Genomic DNA, 25053 nt, shown 5'->3' with positions numbered 1-25053 from the left:
AATTAATTTGCATTTTATTGCATGACATAAGTATTTGATACATCAGAAAAGCAGAACTTAATATTTGGTACAGAAACCTTGGTTTGCAATTACAGAGATCATACGTTTCCTGTACTACTATGACCAGGTTTGCACACACTGCAGTAGGGATTTTGGCCCACTACTCCATACCGGCTTTCTCTGTTCCACTACTATACTGGTTTCTCTGTTCCACTACTATACCGGTTTCTCTGTTCCACTACTATACTGGTTTCTCTGTTCCACTACTATACTGGTTTCTCTGTTCCACTACTATACTGGTTTCTCACTACTATACTGGTTTCTAAGAGGCTACTGCCCTATAGACTTCGAATCAATAGTCACTTTAATAATGTTAACATGCTTTACTCATCTCATATATATACTGTATTCTATTCTACTGTATTTTAGTCTTCGCTACACCTGCAATAACATCTGCTGAATATGTGTGTGACCAATACATTTGATTTGATTTGATAACAGAGACCAGTTAGTTGCAATCTGGATATATGACATCTCAACCAGAAAAACAGTTTACAACAAGAAAATAACACAATTAAGATGGCATGTGCCAAAATGTGCCTGCTGGAATCTTGGAAAAGAATGGTGGGTTGGTATTGGAGGAGATGACTGTAGGACGGTTCACTTCCAGGCTCTCTTTGATGCCGCGGACATCAGCAGTGGATAGGTTGGCTTTGAGGGAGAGCAGGGCCGAGATCTGCCTCCAACTGAGAAAGATGGAAGAGCAAAAAACTAAAGTTCAAAACTGTCATTTTTTGTCCATTATATTAATCAACTGGACTCCGAAGTGGCGCAGCAGTCTAAGGCACTGGATCTCATTGCTAGAGGCGTCACTACAGACCCTGGTTCGTTTCCAGGCTGTATCATAACCGGCCGTGATTGGGAGTCCCATAGGGCGGCGCACAATTGGCCCAGCATCGTCCGGGTTTGGTCCAGGGTAGGCCATCATTGTAAATAAAAATGTGTTCTTAACTGAATTGCCTAGTTAAAGAAAGGTTAAATATAATAAAAAATGTATTATGTTGCATCAACATGTTTTGACCATGCCAGTTGTCTACATTAAGTCATACTAAGCTTGACAGAAAAGCCAGTATAAACAGAAGGACATTTTCGTAAAAAAAGGAGCAGAATAGTGGTAGAAAAAGTATCAAGACTACTGGACTAGCCCACCAGCAGAGGTGATATTACTGTTGACTGTAGTAGGACAGTACTACAGCAGTAGTATTAACGGTAGCAATAGTAACCATCAGTGGCAGTAGTTGTGTTAGTTCAGTAATAGTGATAGAGGAAGAAGTATTACAAATAGTAAAGCACTATAGTAGCTGTTGTAGCAACATTAGTAATAGTACTGCTCTGGTGTGTCTGGCATCTCTGCCTCTATACACTATAATGGGAATAGAGTGGCGTTTGGGATGCTCTAGCCCTGGCCTGTATTTTTACACTGCACAGTGCTGGGGATAGCAGGGATTGCTGGCCGGTTCTAGACATCAGACAGGAGTCATATTACACCCCTTCTCTGTGTATCTCCCTCCCTCCCTCCATCCCTGTATTAGTACATGACATAAGAGATGCCTCATATTGTGTAGTCAGCCAGACACCTGAGATCCGCAGTGGAGGCCCTTGTTACCTAGGTTACCGCCCGGTGATACCTGACTTGCCCAGAGTTACCTCACTGCAACAACCCCCCCCCCCCACCCTCCATAGGGTTTAATTTTAAGATATTGTGAGAGAATTAGAGGGAAGATAAGGAGATAATTGGATTCAAGGGACTCAAAATAACTAACGATCAGCTATGGCTTGTATTTATAAATCAGCAAGGCATTCATTGTCAACTAGAAATCAAAAAGCCTTTATTTCAATTTGGCTTATATTCACAGATATAATTCAATATTTTTAAAGGTGTGGCTCAGCTACCAGGGAGTCATTCTCTGAGTTCTATTTTCATTCTCTGAGTTCTATTTTCATTCTCCGTGTTCTATTTTCATTCTCCGTGTTCTATTTTCATTCTCTGTGTTCTATTGTCATTCTCCGTGTTCTATTTCCATTCTCTGTGTTCTATTTCCATTCTCTGTGTTCTAGTTTCATTCTATATGTTCTAGTTTCATTCTATGTGTTCTAGTTTCATTCTATATGTTCTATGTTCATTCTCTGTGTTCTATTTAAATCCTATGAGTGTGAACAACATCGTGCAAGGACGAGTTTAGACAAAGCAGATGGCAAAGAAAGTGCAAGCAGAGATGTTGAGATCAAATTTGGCCCAAACAGCTGTGGTCAGCAGGATTAAGGCCAAGTTGATCTTTGACCACACAACTTTTATAATGGCATTGCTGCTTATGTGAAATATGAAAGATATACATGCAGACATGCCTTTTACACTTGGCCAACCCCACATTTAATCTGGTCCCGTGTGGCTCAGTTGGTAGAGCATGGCGTTTGCAACGCCAGGGTTGTGGGTTCATTCCCCACGGGGGGACCAGGATGAATATGTATGAACTTTCCAATTTGTAAGTCGCTCTGGATAAGAGCGTCTGCTAAATGACTAAAATGTAAAATGTAAATGAGGGACTCATTTTATGTTAGTCCTGCGTCATGTGACTGAGGTACTGTGAAAGTTGTACCAGGTCATGTCATTGGGATACTGTAAATGTAGTACCAGGTTATGTGATTATGTGAATGTACTGTAGGTAAACACTCCATCTATGTCTTTAGCCTTGTGTGGAGGATCTGTCTGTCTGTCTCACCTAAGGTCTGGGAAGTCCCTAGCCAGGGTGACGATCTCCAGCTGGATGCTTCCTGGGTCCTGCAGTCTGACCACCTCCGCCATTTTAGGGAGGACCTCACTCAGCCAGCTTATTTTGGAACCCTGTGGACAGTGGATAGGTAAGATTATGCATACTTTCATATATTTAATGTCTTCCATTTACTGTATTATGGCATTAAAATGTATAATTTACTGTATTGGGATGTTTACATTCACTTTAAATAAAGTTGGATTTGATTTGATACTAATATCTATTGAGTGTCTAAATAAATAGAAGTTTAGGGGAATCAGACCACAGCTACAGTTTATGATACGTGGGTGATTTTATTTAGAGACTCGGCCTGGAGTCTGCCAAGTCATAACATGACCCAGATGGTGGTGGTTTTGAACCGCTTTCCATGATGGGCTACAGAAAAGGCTCTCATGCATTCCAGTGTGGGCTTAGTCTAACTTGGGAGAACAACTTTACAACCAAAACAACACTATATATAAAGTACCAGTCAAAGGTTTGGACACACCTACTCATTCAAGGGTTTTTCTTTATTTTTTTACTATTTTCTAATAGTGAAGACATCAAAACTATTACATAACACATATGGAATAATGTAGTAACCAAAAAAGTGTTAAACAAATCAAAATATATTTTATACTTGAGAATCTTCAAAGTAGCCACCCTCTGTCTTGATGACAGCTTTGAAATACAGAAAAACCCTGGAATGAGTAGGTGTATCCAAACTCTTGACTGGTACTGTACGTCTCTAGCTTAAATTGACATTTTGATGGGGATTTTGTTATTATGTTACTCTAGGGGGTTAATTTGTTGTTTAAATTCTTTATTCCTTTGTTATTCTTTATGCATCATAAACATTTGAAATAAAACAATTCTTAGGATAAATGTTTTGAAGTGTGTGTTTGAGTTGGTTTTGTGTGTATAATGCTGTTACTTTCATGTGTTTGTGTACACACACGCTCAAGCTATATTAACTGCAATATGAGGTGTGTGTGTGTGTGCGTCTTCAGTGCTTACCGCTTCAGTAAAGTAGGTGCTCAGTTTGCTGCTGTCTTCAGCCAGTAATTTGGCTGCTGCCTCCTGCTGCTCCTTGTTCTTCAGCCTCATCTTCCTCTTCATCATCCTCTTCACATACTCCACCATCATCTCCATGTGGAGCCGGCCCAGCAGCTCCTACACACACACACACACACACACACACACACACACACACACACACACACACACACACACACACACACACACAGACACACACACACACACACACAGACACACACACACACACACAGACACACAAATGTCAATGTGTGTGTAATGTCACTGTGTGTGTGTGTGTGTGTGTGTGTGTGTGTGTGTGTGTGTGTGTGTACGTGTCTTTGTTTTCACACATCTGTTGGTGTGTGTGTGTGAGTGTAAACGTACCTCCATACAGATGGGTTTGAGGTCTGTGAATTGCTGCATGTGTCTGTCCAGTGTCCCCAGAACTTCATCCAGTACCATCTGACCCCCAGTAAACCAGGTCTGCGTCCACAGCCTATGGTACTGCACCTGAGGAGACAGGAAGTCATGCAGAGGTCAATATCTGACCTTGAAGCAGTTGACACCAGTGGGTCAGAACATGGTCGGTGACACGGATGCGAAAACTTTGCAGGTGTACTGCCATAACAACTTCATATTAGTTCAAGTTAAAATCAGTTTCCTCTCTATTCCACTAATTTGTAAAAAATTAGAATAAAACAAATTTGTTTTATTAATAATATGCATCAACTGTTTCATCACAACTGAAGAGCAAAGTAAAAACATTTTGGAGAATAACAGACAATCTGTAACCCACAAAGATGGTCCAGGCCATGTGATTTGAGTGGTCACTTGGATGACCACATTGTACCATTATAACCTACAATCACACTTTGCACTTCAAATATTGTGGCCTTGATAATGATGGTCGGAAACCATTTAGGAGGGAATTCTCCTGAAGGCTTATATTTATTCTACTTACTTACTACCATTAGGTTAGATAAGAAGAACGAAGGTTCACAGAAAACAAATATAGCACCTCCAGCTCAATGCCTCTCCCCATGTGTGACCTACTTGTTGTGTGTCTGTACGGACACGTACAGTGCATTCCGAAAGTATTCAGAGCCCATTACTTTTTCCACATTTTGTTACGTTACAGCCTTATTGATTAAATAATGTATATGGTTGAAAGATAATGATTAAATAATTCCACTCTGAAACCTTATAACTGTATGAAATTGATTAGTAATCATAAAATTATAATATGATGATGTGTGTAGTTTTAGTCAGAATTAGGTTAAACACTGTATCTGTATAGTGGAAAAACACAGACTGTCTGAGCAAGGCGTAGCTCAGGATTTGAACTTGTTTGGGGGGGGGGGCGAAGAAAGACGCCGAGAACAGTTAGACTGTGTTTGAACCAACCTGGCAGGAACTGAGAAAACTTATGAGGACAGGGAGGATTTCTCAAGGTTTCTCTAATCTCGGGGGGAATGGAATTGTCGGCAGGGTAGGCATACACAGTGGTGAGAACCATGAAGAAGAATAAAACTCACATACTGTTTGTGTGTATGTATGTGCGTAGGATATCTACTGTTTGTGTGGAAGTATGTGTGCACCTATAAAATGGATGTCTTTGTATTCTTGACTTTAGAGCGCTCTCATGAATAAACATTTGACTATTGTAGGCTGGGCCTCTGTCTGTTTTCATTTCAATCAGTATCTTATCAATTCTGGGTTGCAGACTGAGTAGTTCATTGAAGTTCAGTTTATGATCATTGAGAACATAATTCTCTTAACACTTATTCTAAAATGGATTCAATAATTTCCCCCCTCATCAATCTACACACAATTACCAATAATGACAAAGCAAAAACTGCTTAAATTGATCAAAATGTTTTTTTTCCTTTCAATCTACACACAATACCCCATATTGACAAAAAACGGAAATATCAAATTTACATAAGTATTCAGACCCTTTACTCAGCACTTTGTTGAAGCACATTTGGCAGCGATTACAGGCTCAAATCTTCTTCGGTATGACGCTACAAGCTTGGCACACCTGTATTTGGGGAAGTTTCTCACATATTTATTTTTGTTGCTTTTTGCAGATCCTTTCAAGCGTCGCTGCACAGGTATTCTCAGGTCTTTCTAGAGATGTTCGATCGGGTTCAAGTCCGGGCTGTGGCTGGGAGACTCAAGGACATTCAGAGAATTGTCCCGAAGCCACTCCTGCGTTGTCTTGGCTGTGTGCTTAGGATCGTTGTCCTGTTGGATCCTGAATCTTCACCCAAGTTTGAGGTCCTGAGCGTTCTGGAGCAGGTTTTCATCAAGGATCTCTCTGTACTTTGCACCGTTCATCTTTCCCTCAATCCTGACTAGTCTCCCAGTCCCTGCCACTGAAAAACATCCCCACAACATGTTGCTGCCACCACCATGCTTCACCGTAGGGATGGTGCCAGGTTTCTTCCAGACGTGACGCTTGGCATTCAGGCCAAAGAGCTCAATCTTGGTTTCATCAGACCAGAGAATCTTGTTTCTCATGGTCTGAGAGTCTTTAGGTGCCTCCAAGAGGGCTGTCATGTGCCTTTTACTGAGGAGTGGCTTCCGTCTGGTTGGTGTGGAGTGCTGCAGAGATGGTTATCCTTCTGGAAGATTCTCCCATCTCCACAGAGGAACTCTGGAGCTCTGTCAGAGTGACCATTCTGACTTTGGTCATCTCCCTGACCAAGGCCCTTCTCCCCGATTGCTCAGTTTGGCCGGGCGGCCAGCTCTAGGAGGATTCTTGGTGGTTCTAAACTTCTTCCATTTAAGAATGATGGAGGCCAATGTGTTCTTGGGGACCTTCAATGCTGCAGAAATGTGTTGGTACCCTTCCCCAGATCTGTGCCTTGACACAATCCTGTCTCGGAGCTCTACAGATAATTCCTTTGACCTCGTGGCTTGGTTTTTGGACTGTCAACTGTGGGACCTCATATAGACATTTGTGTGCCTTTCCAAATCATGTCCAATCAATTTAATTTACCACAGGTGGACTCCAATTAAGTTGTAGAAACATCTCAAGGATGATCAATGGAAACAGGATGCACCTGAGCTCAATCTCGAGTCTCATAGCAAAGGTTCTGAAAACTTATAAATAAGGTATGTCAGTTTTTTTTATAAATTTGCACACATTTTCGCTTATTCACAAAGGGGTATTGTGTGTAGATTAATGAGGGAAACATGTAATTTAATCCATTTTAGAATAAGGCTGTAACGTAACAAAGTGCAGAAAAAGACAAGAGCCCTGAATACTTTCCGAATGCACTGTACGTGTAACTGACAGATACATTTAAAAACATGAACATGTAGTGTGTGTATGTAAATTGTAAAGTATTTTGTCTGCAATGCATTTTTCATTATATGTCGGACCCCAGTAAGACTAGCTGTCGCCGTTGGCGTCGGCTAATAGGGACCCTAATGAGTCAAAATGAAACCAATCAAAGGTAGTGGAAACATTCCAGTGATCTGACTCCAAATAGCTGTTTTGTTGTTTTCCTCTTCTTAAACAGATAACTAGCTGTTATAAAGGCAAATTCTATTTTCTTCCATTTCGTTTCAATGTTGTTGTATTTTTGGCAAGTTGTTGGTATTATAATATGTCCTTTTTTTAAATATATATAAAGTACAATTCTGCACATTCAATAATACCTCATTTAAACGCAACTTTACGTTAAGGACATATGACATACTTATTCTTATTCTAAAATTAATTCATAAAGAAAATCCTCATCAATCTACACACAATACCCCACAATGAAAAAGTGAAAATAGGTTTTAAACATTTTTGCAAATGTATTAACAATTAAAAACTGAAATACCTTATTTACATAAGTATTGAGACCTTTTGCTATGAGATTCAAAATTGAGCTCAGGTGCATCTTGTTCCCCTTGATCATCCTTGAGATGTATCTAAAACTTGATTGGATGGCGCCGACAGATATGGCAGCTCTGCTTCTAGCTCCTAAGCAACTTTGCAGTATTTCGTTTTTTGTGTGATATTTATTACATTATTAGCCCAGAATGTTTTTTGTGTTACAGCCGGAAAGAACTTTTGGATATCCGAGTGGCGGCAACTCACCAGCATTACGACCTAGAATACGACTTTCCCGAATTAGATCCTTTGTTCATACCCCCCAGGGCAATTTAACTTATTCCAGAGGCAGCTCCGAAACAGCACCAGCAGAGAAGAGGTATTCAGAGTGGATTTCTAGTCTGACTCAGGAGACGTGCACACCATCCACCGCTTCTGAGTATATTACTCGCTAATGTTCAGTCTCTGGCTAATAAAGTAGACGAGCTCAGGGCGAGGATCTCCTTCCAGAGAGACATCAGGGATTGTAACATACTCTGTTTCACAGAGACATGGCTCTCTCATAATATTCTATCCCCGTCCATACAGCCCGCTGGGTTCTCAGTACATTGTGCAGACAGGAATAAAGAACTCTCCGGGAAGAAGAAAGGTGGGGGTGTATGTTTCATGATTAACTACTCATGGTGTAAATGTGATAAAATTCAGAAACTCAGGTCCTTTTCTTCACCCGACCTAGAATACCTCACAATCAAATGCCAACCGTATTACCTCCCAAGAGAATTCTCTTCGGTTATAGTCACAGCCGTGTATATTCCCCCCTCAAGCCGATACCATGACGGCCCTCAAAGAACTACACTGGACTTTATGCAAACTGGAAACCACATCCCGAGGCCGCATTTATTGTCGCTGGGGATTTAACAAAGCAAATTTGAGGAAAACGCTACTGAAGTTCTACCAACACATTGACTGTAGTACTCGCTCTGGAAAAACATTGGACCACTGCTACTCAACTTTTTGAAATGCCTACAAGGCCTACTAATCTGATCACAACTCTATTTTGCTCCTCCATTCCTATAGGCAGAAACTCAAACAGGAAGTACCCGTGCTAAGGTCAATTCAACGCTGGTCTGACCAATTGAAATCCATGCTTCAAAATTGTTTTGATCACGCGGACTGCGATATGTTCCAGGTAACCTCTGAGAATAACATTGATGAATACACGTATACGGTGAGTGAGTTCATCAGGAAGTGTATAGGAGCTGTTGTACCGACTGTGACTATTAAAACCTACCCAAACCGGAAACCGTGGATAGATAGCAAAACTGAAAAACTAGCAAAACTGAAAGTGCGAACCACCGCATTTAACCATGGTAAGGTGACTGGGAATACGGCCGAAAACAAACAGTGTAGTTATTCCCTCCGCCAAACAGGCAAAACGTCAGTACAGACAAAGTGGAGCCGCAAAAGTGGAGCCGCAATTCAACGGCTCAGACTACAGACAATCACGGACTACAAAGGGAAAACCAATCACGCCGCGGACACTGATGTCTTGCTTCCGGACAAGCGAAACACCTTCCTCGCCTGCTTTGACGATAACACAGTGCCACCGTCTCGACCCGCTACCAAGGACTATGGGCTCTCCTTCTCCGTGGTCGACGTGAATAAGCCATTTAAGCGTATTAACCCTCGCAAGGCTGCCAGCCCAGACGGCATCCCAAGCCGCATCCTCAGAGCAGACCAGCTGGCTGGAGTGTTTACAGTGTTTATTCAATCTCTTCCTATCCCAGTCTGCTGGCCCCACTTGTACCCAAGAAAGCCAAGGTAACTGAACTAAATTACTATTGCCCTGTAGCACTCACTTCCGTCATCATGAAGTGCTTTGAGAGGCTAGTTAAGGATCATATCACCTCTACCTTACCTGACACCCTACACCCACTTCAATTTGCTTATCGCCCCAATAGATCCACAGACAATGCAATCGCCATCACACTGCACACCACTCTATCCCATCTGGACAAGAGGAATGCCTATGTAAGAATGTTGTTCATTGACTATAGCTCAGTATTCAACACTATTGTACCCTTCAAGCTCATCATTAAGCTCGGGGCCCTGGCTTTGAACCCAACCCTTTGCAACTGGGTCCTGACGGGCAACCCCCAGCTGGTGAAGGTAGGAAACAACACCTCTACTTCGCTGATCCTCAACACAGTGCGTGATCAGCACCCTCCTGTACTCCCTGTTCACCCATGACTGCATGGCCACGCACGCCTCCAACTCAATCATCAAGTTTGCAGACGACAGAACAGTAGTAGGCCTGATTACCAACAATGATGAGACAGCCTACAGAGAGGAGGTAAGGGCCCTGGGAGAGTGGTGCCAGGAAAATAACCTCTCACTCAACAAAACAAAGGAGCTGATCATGGACTTCAGGAAACACTAGAGGAAGCACGCCCCGATCCACATTGACGGGACCGCAGTGGAGAAGGTGGAAAGCTTCAAGTTCCTCGGCGTACACATCACTGACGATCTAAGCTCGCTGAGCTATAGCCCATAGACTTTTCAATCAACATGGGTATTTGGGTTTTATGCAAAGGTCAAAAGGAGCGCAGTTCAACGAACCACCTCTGCAACACACACACTCTCGTATTGATTGTAGGATATGCTATCAGTTTGCCCACAGTGGAATCGGCCTTGATGTCAAAACAGAGTTTGTTTTCCGGTCATGAGGGGATAGCGGATAAAATAAACTGGATTGATTGACGAGTCCAAAACCAAAAGGAAACTACATTGGAACTATTACACGTGCGGAAATAAATCCGTAGAGCTCCGAGACATAATGGTGTCGAGGCACAGATCTGGGGAAGGGTACCAAAAACATTTCTGCAGCATTGAAAGTCCCCAAGAACACAATGACCTCATTCATCTTAAATGGAACAAGTTTTGAACCACCAAGAATCTTCCTAGAGCTGGCCGCCCGGCCAAACTGAGCAATCGGGGGAGAAGGGCCATGGTCAGGGAGCTGACCAAGAACCCGACAGTTACTCTGACAGAGCGCCAGAGTTGCTATGTGGAGATGTGAGAATCTTCCAGAAGGATAACCATCTCTGCAGCACTCCCACCGATCTGGCCTTCATGGTAGAGTGACCAGACAAAGACACTTCTCAGTAGTTTGCCAAAAGGCGCCTAAAGGACTCAGACCATGAGAAGCAAGATTATCTGGTCTGATGAAACCAAGATTGAACTCTTTGGCCTGAATGCCAAGCATCACATCTGGAGGAAACCTGGCACCATCCCTACAGTGACGCATGGTGGTGGCAGCGGCATCATGCTGTGGGGATGTTTTTCAGCGGCAGGGACTGGGAGACTAGTCAGGATCGAGGGAAAGACTAACAGAGCAAAGTACTTTGGTGGCTTCGGGACAAGTCTCTCAAGTAACTCGTGGGTAAGGCAAAATCATCTAATTTGAGAAAGGTTGTCTGGGATTTTGAAATAGATGCCAAAAGTCAACCGAATTAACGGAGCAAACGTAGCATTGTACATTGGACTATTGCTAGACTATTATGTTTGGTGTCTCTGCTGTCACATGTAGCCTACCCTGAGCTCCTCATGTATGGGGCCGGTGAAGTATCCGTAGCCACAGTCTCTCAGGTCTGCCAATGTGGACATACAGCTTGTCTTGGTCTCTTCTGGGATTGACTCCTCTCTTCTCACTATGAAGTCTCTGTAAAGGAGGATTCAATGTCATGACATCAATGTTGGATTTATGAAGTCAAATAAGAGGTTGGGAGGATTGGAGGGATAGAATGACAATGGCAGTTCAAAGGTCCTTTCAAATATCGAGCTGACAAGGTCAAAATCTGTCGTTCTACCCCTGAGCAAGGCAGAAATGTTCCCCCGGGTGCCAATGACGTGGATGTCGATTAAGGCAGCCCCTCGCAGCTCTCTGATTCAGAGGGGTTGGGTTAAATGCGGAAGACATATTTTCAGTTGAATGTATTCAGTTACAACTGACCTTTCCCTTTCCTGGTGTGTCTAAAAGTAGGTAGATAAGTAGAACAAATGATACAACTTTAGATTATGAGACTGCATGCATGTATATCAAGACTGTTTCATGACCTTGGGGATTAGTAGAAACAAAAAGCATTTATGAAATTCTTATTTAGTGCTTATGAATGCTTTATGTAAGGATTATACATGTGTTATGAAGCTCATGTGTAGCTAGCTACCCTTCAAATACCAAGCAAATTAACACAGAAAATGTGATTTCATGAAACAAATGACTTGGTGAAATGAACAACAGTTGTTGGCCTACCTGAATTGTTCAATGTTAACCAGGTTAGCTTTCACGACTGCCTGAGTGTTCTCCCGTCTTCCCTTCACAAATTCTTCAAGAGATCTCTTATAGCTGCAAATATACATTGTACAAAATGTCATCATGTATCTCCAGGTTCTTTTTCATTATGTCAGTAAAATGTTGAATAATAACACTGCAGTACATATTCCTCATTTATGCAACAGGTGGGTCTAATCCTGAATGCTAATGGGTTAAAACTGCATTTCAGACGGTGTATATTCCACAAATTACCACCAGTGAAATCTATGACTTTAAAATGCCTATTTACTCTGTTCCATCTGACTGCGCAATCCACTGTCTCATCAGCCCAGCCAAGCAAATAAAAAGCAGACATTATGTCACATCTCTTTTTAGACTAACATTTCGTTTTCAACAGCGGAGATTTGTATAAACCTTGCTGTCTGTCTCGCCGACATTTGAAAAATTGTTTCAATATTCAAATTCGATCTCCAGCTGTCCCATAGTAATGAACGAGTCAGAACGAGACAGACAGGCAGGCAGCGTTTCTTAGCCAGTCGAAATTATGTATCAGATGGCATCATTTTTAAAGATATATACAAAGAAATGTCAATTGAAAAAAGGTAAAACGAAACGAAGTGCAGCTAGTTTGCTGTCTTTCCAGCTTCAGTTGGAAGTGATTGTGTTAGCTGCGTTGTTGGCTAGCTCCTCTGAACAACAGTGTCCTGACGAGTGAACACATTTTTTATGCCAGCCGAAATCGCGCCTCATTAGCTAATTGTTATGGATGTATCCAAATAAATGTCACTAGAAAACAGCTTAGACAAATGCAAATATAGATACTTTGCTGTTACTCTGGCTTTTTGACGTGACTGTAAGTTAGCTGTAGTTGACTAGCTAGCAAGCAAGGGATAAGAACATTGCCAGCCAGTATGGCAATGGAACATTTAGAATGAGCAACTGGGTCGCGTCCAGATACAGAACAAAAAGACTGAACAACTGGGTTGCGTCTCTGGCAACCGAACTGATAGAATGAACGTCCAGCCGGCTTGGGTAGCAACGCTAGATTTGTTTTGGGACTATATCTTGTGGAAGGATGAAATAGTATGAATAAATTAATAAAAATAAAGTTATTTGAATATGTTGGTAACCCGTTGTATAAAAGTGATAATGCCCTCGAAGCCGACATTGTCTCAGGCCTAAAAACACCCTTGTCAATATATCCTCCAAACACTGGCTTCTCATATGGAACGCCGTTTGGGTCTTTGCGTGTCAAAAACAATACATGTCAAATAACACTATTTGACGCGTCAAATACGTTTATAATTTGACATGTCAAATAACACAATTCTATTATAGAATACTGTGTGTGCTGAACGTTCACGTGCAAGCCAAGCTCCACCACTACGACAGTAGCACTGTCAAAGCTGTACAAAACATAAAAGTCTGCAAACAAGCACACAGTGTGACATACCTAACACGAACGATGAGGTTACAATACCGTGTTGGTAATAAGGCATTATTTTTTCAACCGAATGGGGAAAACGTCTGTGTGAGCATTTGAAATAAGATCAGGATCAAACTGATCAGGATCAAACTGATTTTGCTTATATCTTTGATACAGATGTTATTAGCAACTTCTGCGGTAGCTAGCTTGACTGGTTTGACATGTCAAATATTGTTATTTGACGTGTATATTTTTTGACATGCAAAGACCCAAAACGGCATTCCATATTCTCTGACATTATCACTTAATTGTAGCATACATAACCATTATAAACTAAACAAGGTCAAAGACAGTCTGCAACAAGACAGTGTAGATAGAACACCAAGGTTGAATTACCAACTTTTTCCAGGAAAAAGGTCATGTAGAATTATGCTATTTGTCTGTGTGGCCGTGAAACCAGAACACAGTAAGCTAATTGAATGGCTTTGAGCATGATGCTGGATATCAACGTGCATGTTCATCAGTAAAATATTAGATTGGACAGGCCTAAGCCAAACCATTCAAACTTAATGGAAAAAGTTATTTGTTTTTCAAAAGAAACTTGGTGATTAAGTTCAGAAGAACAATGGAAAAGTAAATGTTCAAATACGACAGGATATGTTCATTAAGGCACATAACCAAAATGTTTTGCAATGGAAAAGGAAAATCAGTGTTACTTATTGGACAAGTCCAGGTAGTCTCTCTCTGTTTCAGTCTGTTTCAGTCCATTTGATGCGTAAGGAACACAACCCAGTGGCCAGAGCTATAAGGAATGGGTACACTACCTTATCAAGAAGCTGTCCAGCTGACGCAGGATTCTCTGGGCTTTAGCCTCACTGCCCAGAATAGTCCTGGCCTCTCTCATGGCCCCATCAACAGCCTAGTAAACAGAACAACATACAGTATTAGCACATACAACCTGACCCTGTACAGTCAACATAGCTTAGAGCAGGGATGGGATTAATTCCATGTCAACTCAATTCAGTGTAGAAACGTATGAAATTCAGTGCATTTATTAAATACTTCTGATTTGTGGTGCTCATTGTTTTGAAAATATCAGACAAACTTTGGTTTTGGAGGGTAATGTCAGTTTACATAGAATTTTGTCAAGGTTGACATGTTAATATGAAGCTTGTATAAAACCATGCGGGAGAAAAAGCTACTTCATATCTGTAGTATGAAAACAAAGAAGAACATGTTCAGGTCGAAGACAGAGTAGGGCTGAACGCAGAAAAGTACTAGAAGAAGTAGTAGTAATCCAATAGGTTTCAACCTGTATGATGTCAATGGCCAGAGGACAGAAGCAGTACCCGTCAATGAGTTCTGGACTCTTTCCACTGAGCCAACCCTCCTCCTCCTTACTGAGAGCATTGGAGAACCAGGTCCTGAGTTGACTCTGAAAACAACATAGCACAGGTCCTCACGAGTCTGTAAGCTTGACACTATAGTTCTGAAATATATTGTATACAACATTATAAAATAATACATTATTTCCAATTATAAAGCACTCTGAAAGTAACCTGGTCGCAGATCTGTTTGTACTATCTTGCCAAACCCTATGGTCATTAACACACCATAGTAGTTGGCAAGACAGCACAAACAGATCTGGGACCAGGCTACTTTCAGAGTGCTTTAGAATTGGAAATAATGTTTTTCTTTTCTAAGAGTGTATGGTCATTGTCACACCATAGGAGTTGGTAAGACAGCACAAACAGATCTGGGACCAGGCTACTCTGAAAGGATGGTCTAGAAGTCTACAATTGGATTTAGCCTGTTCATTAGATTTAGCTGTTTCTGGCATCCTGTTTACCTCTTTTTGTAGTAGATACTGCTCCTCCAATGTTGTGAGATCCTTCTCAGATAAAAGAGCTCCCAAAGACTCCATGTTGATGTGCCCCTCAAGGTCTTTGTGTTTTAAGATGTCACTGAAACAGATATAAAAAGGGTATAACATGTTGTAAATTACCTCATGTCATTGATAGAAACCATACGAGACATCTCAGAAACACGCAAAGACTGTACAAGGCAGGAGGATAATGTAGAAAAACTTCAGCAATCAGCTATGCCAAATACGCAGCATTTTAGTTTGCAGACAATTTAGAAAAAGGGGAACTAGCCTTTTTTTCAGGATGTTCAGGATGTTATTTTAAATGGTTCCTCACCCTGAAAATAGTGAGCATCTTAGCATCTGCCACAAACAGTAGTGGCTTCCCACTGGGCACAGACGTTAGTTCAACATCTGGTTTGATTTACATTTGGTTGAGTTGTCAACTACCGTCAATTCAATGTGAAATCAACCAAAAATGTCACTCTGTAATTGGATTTTGTATAAATTTGGGTGAAAACGAAATCCCATTAAGTTGAAGACTTTTTAGAAATCCAAATAGTTTTCCACGTTGATTCAACCAGTGTTTGCCCAGTGGGATGGTTCCAGCCATTACAAACTTCAGCTAACTTTAGCCACTACTAGCTAACAATTAATGGAAGTGATAGGGGAAAGTGTGCAATGTTCTAAATGTAATGGCCCAATCAACTCAAATCAACTACATATGACATCCCTTAAATGTGATTTGAACATTTAAAAAATAAATTGCCCTTATCACTTCCACTGATTGTTAACAAGCCCTTCAAGAATCCAGGGCAACTGCCCTCCCATTTCCCACTTACTTTGGATAGTAATTATTCACCCAGCAGAGGAGGTAGTTACAGTCATCCACATCGAGCCCAGAGCGGGCCAGTTCCGTTAACCTTGCTGAGAACTTCTGATGGTAAAGTCTCACGTACAAGTTGCACACGTCAAAGTCTAGGGGGTAGCAGTCCCTCACATCACTTGCAATCCTGAGAACGTCCTCCTTCAGACACTTGCCCATCCTACATACCTCCCTTTTCATGGTCGTTGACAGGCTGTCCACACTGCTAACGCTAATATTGTCCTCCTCCACTGCCGCATTCCTCATTCGAGATTCCACCATTTTTTCAAGCAGGGTGTCGTGGGTGCGCCGGGACTGGTGTGGCCGCCACACGGGGGCCTCGCTGCTGCCCTCGGGCCGCCCTTCCCATTGCTGGTCCTTCTCTTCCAGCAGCGTTATGGTTTCCACCGCACTCCGAAGTATCTCTAGGTGTTCACCTGAGGGTGTGGAACTAAAGGTGGTGTGAACTGCCATCCATAAGTGGAGCAGCAGGGTTTCATAGTCTTTTTGGAGCGTGTCTTTATCGTCCTCGTTGCAAACCTGACCCAACCCCTCTACCGTTATGGTTTCTTGGCCAAAGAGCTTGTCCTCTCGCAAGAGCAACTGCTGGCATGCCTCCACCAAGCGATTTTCCTTCAGGTTCTCCATAAAGTCCAAAACCACCTCTGAAAAAAAAAACAAGTAGAATTCAGGTGAATGTTTATGACAATCACAGACCACCAAGTACAATGATTGAATAGTTATTTTAGTGCAGTCTGTACGTGACACACACTCACATATATATATATATATATTGTGGCAATAATTTCTCATGGTGAAAGAAAATATAATATGACTGAATTCTTTCATTTCTTTAAGGATGATAAATATGACAAATCAATATATTGAGCTAGTAGGCTAGTACTTCATACAGGCTACTTCATAGTATATGTATCATATCTGGCAAAAGTTTGAACACACCTACTCATTCAAGGGTTTTTCTTTATTTTTACTATTTTCTACATTGTAGAATAGTGAAGACATCAAAACTATGAAATAACACATATGGAATCATGTAGTTACCAAAAATGTTACAATTGTTCAACAAATCTAAATATATTTTAGATTTTAGATTCTTCAAAGTAGCCACCCTTTGCCTTGATGACAGCTTTGCACACTCTTGGCATTCTCTCAACCAGCTTTATAAGGAATGTTTTCCCAACAGTCTTGAAGGAGTTCTCACATATGCTGAGCACTTGTTGACTGCCTTTCCTTCACTCTGCGTTCCAACTCATCCCAAACCATCTCAGTTGGGTTGAGGTCGGGTGATTGCGGAGGCCAGGTCATCTGATGCAGCACTCCGTCACTCTCCTTCTTGGTCAAATAGCCCTTACACAGCCTGAAGGTGTGTTAGGTCATTAACCTGTTGAAAAACAAATGATAGTCCCACTAAGCGCAAACCAGATGGGATGGCGTATCGCTGCAGAATGCTTTGATAGCCATACTGGTTAAGTGTGCCTTGAATTCTAAATAAATCACTGACAGCAAAGCACCCCACACCATCACACCTCCTCCTCCCTGCTTCACGGTGAGAACCACACATGCAGAGGTCATCTGTTCACCTACACTGCGTCTCACAAAGATGTGCCGGTTGGAACCAAAAATCTAACATTTGGACTCATCAGACCAAAGGACACATTTCCACCAGTCTAATGTCCATTGCTCTTGTTTCTTGGCCCAGACAAGTCTCTTCTTCTTATTGATGTCCTTTAGTAGTGGTTTCTTTGCAGTAATTTGACCATGAAAGCTTGATTCATGCAGTCTCCTCTGAACAGTTGATGTTGAGATGTGTCTGTTACTTGAACTCTGTGAAGCATTTATTTGGGCTGCAATTTCTGAGGCTGGTAACTCTAATGAACTTATCCACTGCAGCAGAGGTAACTTTGGGTCTTCCTTTCCTGTGGCGGTCCTCATGAGAGCCAGTTTCATCACAGCGCTTGATGGTTTTTGTGACTGCACTTGAAGAATCTTTCAAAGTTCTTGACATTTTCCGGATTGACTGACCTTCATGTCTTAAAGTAATGACTGTTTTTTCTCTTTGCTTAAAGCAGTTCTTGCCATAATATGGACTTGGTCTTTTACCAAATAGGGCTATCTTCTGTATACCACCCATATCTTGTCACAACACAACTGACTGTCTCAAACGCATTACGAAGGAAAGAAATCCCAAATATGAACTTTTAACAAGGCACACCTGCTAATTGAAATGCATTCCAGGTGACTACCTCATGAAGTTGGTTGAGAGAATGCCAAGAGTGTGCAAAGCTGTCATCAAGGCAAAGGGTGGCTACTTTGAAGAATCTAAAATATAAAGTATAATTTGATTTGTTTAACACTTTTTTAGTTAATACATGATTCCATATGTGTTATTTTATAGTTTTGATGTCTTCACTATTATTCCACAATGTAGAAAATAATAAAAATTAAGAAAAACCCTTGAATAAGTAGGTGTGTCCAAAACATTGATTAACCTTAAAGTAGGCTATAGCCTATATAAATTATGCACACATTCTGACATCAGAGAGAACGCCGAATATAACTTCTGACCACTTAATACTGTAGCTAAATATACCTGTTTGAGGAGGATTGCTCTCCGCTATGGGTTTGGGGCTCCGTGGACTTGGCACAAAGCCTAGTATTTTGGGCATTTTCAGTTTATGCCTAAACCTCTCATGTACTGTTTTGGGACTGCCCTCCATTGCAGGTGATAGATTAACAGTCGCTGCCACCAAGTCGTGTCCAACCGCACCCATTTCCTCTGTGAAAATCATATATCATTTATTATCAAACCACACCTTACTTTTCATTGTGGCACGGGTAAAATCAGGCAAACAAATTGGATAGGAAGTTATAGGCTACAATAGTGGGTTCCCGTTATTACATAGGCATAACTGAACACACGGTTTCTATTAAAACTATTTCACCGCAGGCGCATTTGCGCAAAATAATTTTGAAGTTCTCTCTCTTATAGCCGAAGTTAAGTGAAGCTTGCTTTGCCAAATCAAAACCACACAGGCAGACACATATTTTTTGTTATTTAATATTTAATAACGTGCCCAAAAAGGTGCACAAAGACCAATAAAAATGTGCCTACCTTTCATGCTCTCAGAACATTCGGGAACCTACTCGTAACCTAATAGTGACAGATAGACCTGTAGACTAGGCTTTGTTGAAATCGATTGCTGTACAGAGGGCGGAGACAATTGCGTAGATAGGCTACATTTGACAGACGACTGCTATTCATCATTGTCAAAGACAATAATTTGCAATACTTTACAAAACGTTATGTATCATTAGGAAAACATACATTTGAATGTCATTCTTATGAGACACTTGCAGATAAAATGTAAATCATTCTGAGAATAACAACATTGATGTTATTGTTCGGACTGTCCCTCCCACATAAATTGCATCAAATATTAAAAAGACCACATTTAATATTCCTCTCGTCATTTCCCACTCCACTCTTCAATCTCATCTTCCAATGTGATGAAAGTCAACCTCTTACAAAATCACTTGACAAATGTGAAATGATCACATGCTGTATATTACAACCACTAAAAATGAAATCCTATCATTTAGAATGTGCTGTATATCATAGTAGTAGTGGGCATCAACAAAAGGCTATTCATATCTATTAATACATTACAACCTTTGCATATTGTAGGCTATTTATATATGTGTTATGCTATATGTATTTATCTTACCTTTAATCTTCCTCGGTCTTCTGGGTAGTATGTGGAGAGCAGAAAACTTCATTGTGAATAGCCAAATGAACAACGCTTGCAGCAGCTCTTCAATATCACCCTCTACTCAAGACTGAAGAACTCCACTGTGTCAGCTGTTTATATTAATTGCCCACGGATCTGAGCGTTTCTCTTTGTGCGCATGGTAGGGGGATACCATGGGCCTTTCTGGAGGAAGGCATTTCCCCCTTCACTTTCTATTTCTCTTAAATTTGCTTCCCTGCTTTCCACTCACTGCAATTGCCTCACCTTTTCCCAAAAGGAAAATAATGTATACCTTAAAGAGGCAATCTGGGATTCAAACAACCAGAAAGCGGCCACCCTGACACTTTTTGGTGAACAGTTGGTGCTGGAGAAACGTTACCATTCTCAGATTCATTGACATAGCTCAACATGAGATCAAAATGATAGTTTGAACCATGTTTTAAAGATACACAATGTTTGTTTACAGTTTACAAACATTGGAGTAAAAAACAAGCTTATATTTTGGGTTGTGAAAGAATAAGACTAAATTCAACTAAGCTGGCGAGGCTTAGTTATATCATTCAATAATCAATGGCTATATATCATTCATTTAAAAGTCCCAAAAAGGATGTACCAATCACATATGGCCTAATTTTTATTATAAATTAGAGCATGACATTTTCCAATAGATTGTGAGAATTCCACAACTGCATTGTTGTATGTTCTGTGTGGAGTGCTACTACATTTGGAGGATAGTTATGCCCCTAGCCGGTATTGAACCTGTAGCTAGGGCTAGGAATTGGCAGGGACCTTAGGATACGATATGATCACGATACTAAGGAGCCGATACGATATGTATTCTATATGCATCATCATTCTACGTGTACTGCGATTTCAATACTGTTTTTTTTTAATGGCAATTTGATGTTTCAAACATATTGCTGACTATATTTGTCTGCTGCAGAGGGACAAGAGAGAGCCATGAGAAAAGTTTTGATCAGTCATGAAAATATAAATGCTTAAAACATGTTAGCTCACTATTTTAAAAAGAAAATGGACAACAACCTATAGAAAGAGAAATAGCAGAGTTTTGGTGCAGGTACAGCTGACTAGTGCTAGCTAACGTTAATTACCTAGCAATTGATATTTGGTGTCATAGTTTTGTTATAATATCATCAAAAATAATATTGCAATACCGTACTACTGCATACATGTTTTCACCATCAATACCTGCGACCCATCCTGTCAAGGATATAGCACCATAGAAACTGTTCCAAAGGAAAATATAATTGTTAGAGGTGTAATGTACTTAATCCTGTGAATGCTACAGCAGGAGTTCAGAGGGGATAGTCTCTAGACTTTAGGGCGGAACTTCTGACCAATTAATAATATAGCTAAATATGCCTGTTGGAGGAGGATTGCTCTCCACTCTGCAGGTGGTGCTGGGTTTGGGGCTCCGTTGACATCGCACAAAGCCTGGTATATTGGGTATTTTTAGTTTCTGCCTAAATCTCCCATGTACTGTCTTGGGATTTTCCAGCATTGCAGGCAATAAATTGACAATCGCTGCTGTAACCGATGTGAAATGGCTGGCTAGTTAGCGGGGTGCGCACTAATAGCGTTTCAATCGGTCACTTCACTCGCTCTGATATACTGTATGTTTCCCTAAGAGCTGTGCAAGGTTGGAAGAATCGTATTCAACATTTTTCACATCAGTAATGGCTGCCTAAGGCACTTCCACCAAGTATTAAATCTGGGGTGTGACGATATACACAATCAATACATCTTCAATTTAATCCCTTGTTAGATTTAATTTTAAGACAGAAAAATGTGAACACTGTACAAGGGGTGTGTAGACTTTCCACTAGGCAATGTATGTGGGACAGTCTAAATGTTAACCACATCACAAGGTCAGTTTTTGTTCATCCCTCTTTGTATAGAGAAGAGTAGAGTGGGTGCCAGGAATCCATGACTCACTCGACTAAGGCTTCCAGTGTCATCACAGCCTCACCCAACAGTTTATCATCACACTCAGTGCTATAAAATTACTTTCCCTATAGGGAATGATACATGGCAAGCTGTAAACCAAAGATCCTAGTTGAGTGGACACTACCGGACAGTATTCAGCAGTATGGATATGAGAGAGTGTGAACAACTGGTGACTGCATGCCCTAATGCAGCGTTTCGCAATGGTTGGGTTTTCCCAATGGTAGGTCGGGACTCACTGATAACTTTTGGGTCCTACTGTGGTTCGAGATTTGTTTTTGCTTATTTTACTTTCGGTTTCGTGGACCAGCTTTAAACAGCTTAAACAACAATAATTTTGGTAATGGAAAATATATTTCACAGCAGTTAAGATGGTTAAATGATTCTCTACACTATACTAGCTTATTTTGTCACAAACTGAAATTAGGCTAATGTCACGATCGTCTTGAGGTGAAAGAGTGGACCAAGACGCAGCGTGATAATGATACATCTTCTTTATTAAAATGAAGACGAAACAAATACTTATACACACTAACAAAACAACAAACTGACGAACGTGAAGCTATACAGTCTCTGATTGGGAGCCATATTTAAGGCAGCCATAGGCATTAGGCTGGTTGTGGGTAATTGTCTATGTCTATGTTGCATGTTGCTTGCATGTGCTAACATGCAACATAGACATAGACATAGACAATTACCCACAACCAGCCTAATGCCTATGGCTGCCTTAAATATGGCTCCCAATCAGAGACAACAATAGACAGCTGTCTCTGATTGAGAACCAAACCAGGCAACCATAGACTTTCCTAAACACCTACACTGAACACAACCCCATACACTCTACAAAACCCCCTATACAATACAACCACCCAAGACGAGACAAATACACACAAACATCCCCCATGTTACACCCTGACCTAACTAAAATAATACAGAAAACAAAGATAACTAAGGCCAGGGCGTGACAGTACCCCCCCCCCCCCCCCCCCCCAAAGGTGCAGACTCTGGCCGCAAAACCTGACACAGTAGGGGAGGGTCCGGGTGGGCCTTCCTACGGCGGTGGCTCGGGTGCGGGACGAGGCCCCCACTCCACCATAGTCAATACCCGCTTTGGTGGCGCCTCTGGAACGGCGACCCTTGCAGCGAGTCCCGGACTGAAGACCATCCCAGAGGGGTAGCTCCGGACTGAGGGGTAGCTCCGGACTGAGGGGTAGCTCCGGACTGAGGGGCAGCTCCGGACTGACTGACGGCTCTGCCAGATCCTGGCTGACTGGCGGCTCTGGCAGATCCTGGCTGGCGGGCGGCTCTGGCAGATCCTGGCTGGCGGGCGGCTCTGGCAGATCTAACTAAAATAATACAGAAAACAAAGATAACTAAGGCCAGGGCGTGACAGCTAACTATTAGTTTAGCAACAAGGAAATGCCAGAGCGATTTGTGTACTATAGGTCAACTTTAAAAATGTTCCAAGACTTTTAATAACACTGTTAGCTTGGGTGAACTGTTTGGAACTCCAAGCACAGATAGGACAAACAGAAGCACTCATTAAGATCAGGTTGGCCAATTAGGCAGGTGGGCGCAGCTAACACACCTGAACACACTTAACAAGATAGGATAGAGATGGTTTTGTTGACACTGAGAACAGAATGTATATCTTTTTCAATAACATTCTTAAAATGGTCTTTGAACATTCATGTTTTCTTGTGGTTTTTATGAAACGTTTTCTTAATGTTCTGAGAACATACCTTTCAATAGGACAATGAGGAGACCTGAAGAAAACATTATTCTGAACTTCTGAACTTCTCTCATAAGAACGTTGTTTCTTAACATTTTCTGAACGTTCTGATAACATTACTTTAAATAGGAAACATGTAGGAAACGTTATGTTGAAGCATTTAGATTCCCACAGAAGAACATTGTTTCTTAACACTCTCTGACCTATTTGAGAACATTCCTAATGTCAAACCAGTTGGAGATCTTTACTAGAACATTACCATCAATGTAATTAAATGTAACCCTGTTTGAACTTTTGGGAAACATTCTGTTAAAGTCATGAAATACCAAGAAAATAACATTATTTTGTCAAGTTCCTTAAATGTGCTGAGAATGTTCCCAAGCCAAGCAACTATCCTGCCCCATTCCCAGAACGTTGTGGTGAGGTTGTATGCAAAATTACCATAAGACAACCACACTCTCACCAAGCTTTAAGAAACATATGGTTCTCAGAACGTTATGTGCTCGCTGGGTGACTAGGCGGATCCTCATTTCTTGAGAACATCTTGTATTGAATCACCACCCCTGAGGCTGTAAAGCTATGTGGTGACAACCCATGACTCAAGATCCTGGTAAGCTGAAGGGCTCGGCTAGAACAAGATCCTGATAAACTGAAGGGCTCGGCTAGAACAAGATCCTGCAGCTCTCCAGGACTATGGTTTGGACCGCTGTTGTAGATGCATGAAACATGCATGAGAGCATCAGCTGGTCCAGATGACTGTGATCCCGCTCTCCGCAGCCGATGTGAGTAAGACCTTTAATAAACAGGTCAACATTCACAAGGCCGCTGGGCCAGATGGATTACCAGGACGTGTACTCCGAGTATGCACTGACCAACTGGCAAGTGTCTTCACTGAAATGTTCAACCTCTCCCTGTCTGAGTCTGTAATACCAACATGTTTCAAACAGACCACCATAGTCCCTGTGCCCAAGAACACTAAGGTAACCTGCCTAAATGATTACCGACCCGTAACACTCACGTCTGTAGCCATGAAATGCTTTGAAAGGCTAGTCATGGTTCACATCAACACCATTATCCCAGAAACCCTAGACCCACTCCAATTTGCATACCACACAAACAGATCCACAGATGATGCAATCTCTCTTGCACTCCACACTGCTCTTTCCCACCTGGACAAAAGGAACACATATGTGAGAATGCTATTCATTGACTTCAACACCATAGTGCCCTCAAAGCTCATCACTAAGCTAAGGACCCTGGGACTAAACACCTCCCTCTGCAACTGGATCCTAGACTTCCTGACGGGCCACCACCAGGTGGTAAGGGTAGGTAACAACACATCCGCCACGCTGATCCTCAACACGGGGGCCCCCCAGGTTTGCGTGCTCAGTTCCCTCCTGTACTCCCTGTTCACTCAT

The 25053-nt window shown here is 41.6% G+C and overlaps 1 protein-coding gene across 2 annotated transcripts; it reads right to left on the bottom strand.

The window, feature by feature from the left end:
- Positions 1-176: 176 nt before the first annotated feature.
- On the bottom strand, positions 177-20048 carry LOC139556023 (tumor necrosis factor alpha-induced protein 2-like). 2 transcript variants are annotated; one of them, XM_071369490.1, is made up of 12 exons: positions 19915-20048; positions 18780-18965; positions 16146-16833; positions 15289-15403; positions 14752-14874; positions 14264-14358; positions 11993-12085; positions 11275-11401; positions 4233-4358; positions 3828-3983; positions 2781-2902; positions 177-746 (listed from the first exon to the last, which is right to left on the bottom strand). In XM_071369490.1, the coding sequence occupies exons 1-12, from the start codon at positions 19964-19966 to the stop codon at positions 575-577; spliced, it is 2055 nt and encodes a 684-aa protein (XP_071225591.1). In that variant the 5' UTR covers positions 19967-20048; the 3' UTR covers positions 177-574. The 2 variants fall into 2 exon arrangements, with proteins under 2 accessions (XP_071225591.1, XP_071225592.1); XM_071369491.1 differs by lacking the exon at positions 19915-20048 and adding an exon at positions 19302-19431.
- Between the last annotated feature and the right edge of the window lie 5005 nt (positions 20049-25053).

This window comes from Salvelinus alpinus, chromosome 27 (assembly GCF_045679555.1).
Source record: "Salvelinus alpinus chromosome 27, SLU_Salpinus.1, whole genome shotgun sequence".
Taxonomy (NCBI): domain Eukaryota; kingdom Metazoa; phylum Chordata; class Actinopteri; order Salmoniformes; family Salmonidae; genus Salvelinus; species Salvelinus alpinus.
The sequence above is the reverse complement of the archived record's forward strand: the minus strand, read 5'-3'. Positions and strand labels throughout refer to the sequence as shown.

Excerpts from the sequence above, each read along its gene's own strand:
- LOC139556023 (XM_071369490.1), bottom strand. The coding sequence starts at position 19,966 with ATGAAGTTTTCTGCTCTCCACATACTACCCAGAAGACCGAGGAAGATT. Across the intron at positions 4,359-11,274 it reads CCATACATGAGGAGCTCAGG|GTGCAGTACCATAGGCTGTG; the intron begins GTAGGCTACATG and ends CTGTCTCCTCAG. Across the intron at positions 2,903-3,827 it reads GCACCTACTTTACTGAAGCG|GGTTCCAAAATAAGCTGGCT; the intron begins GTAAGCACTGAA and ends CACTGTCCACAG.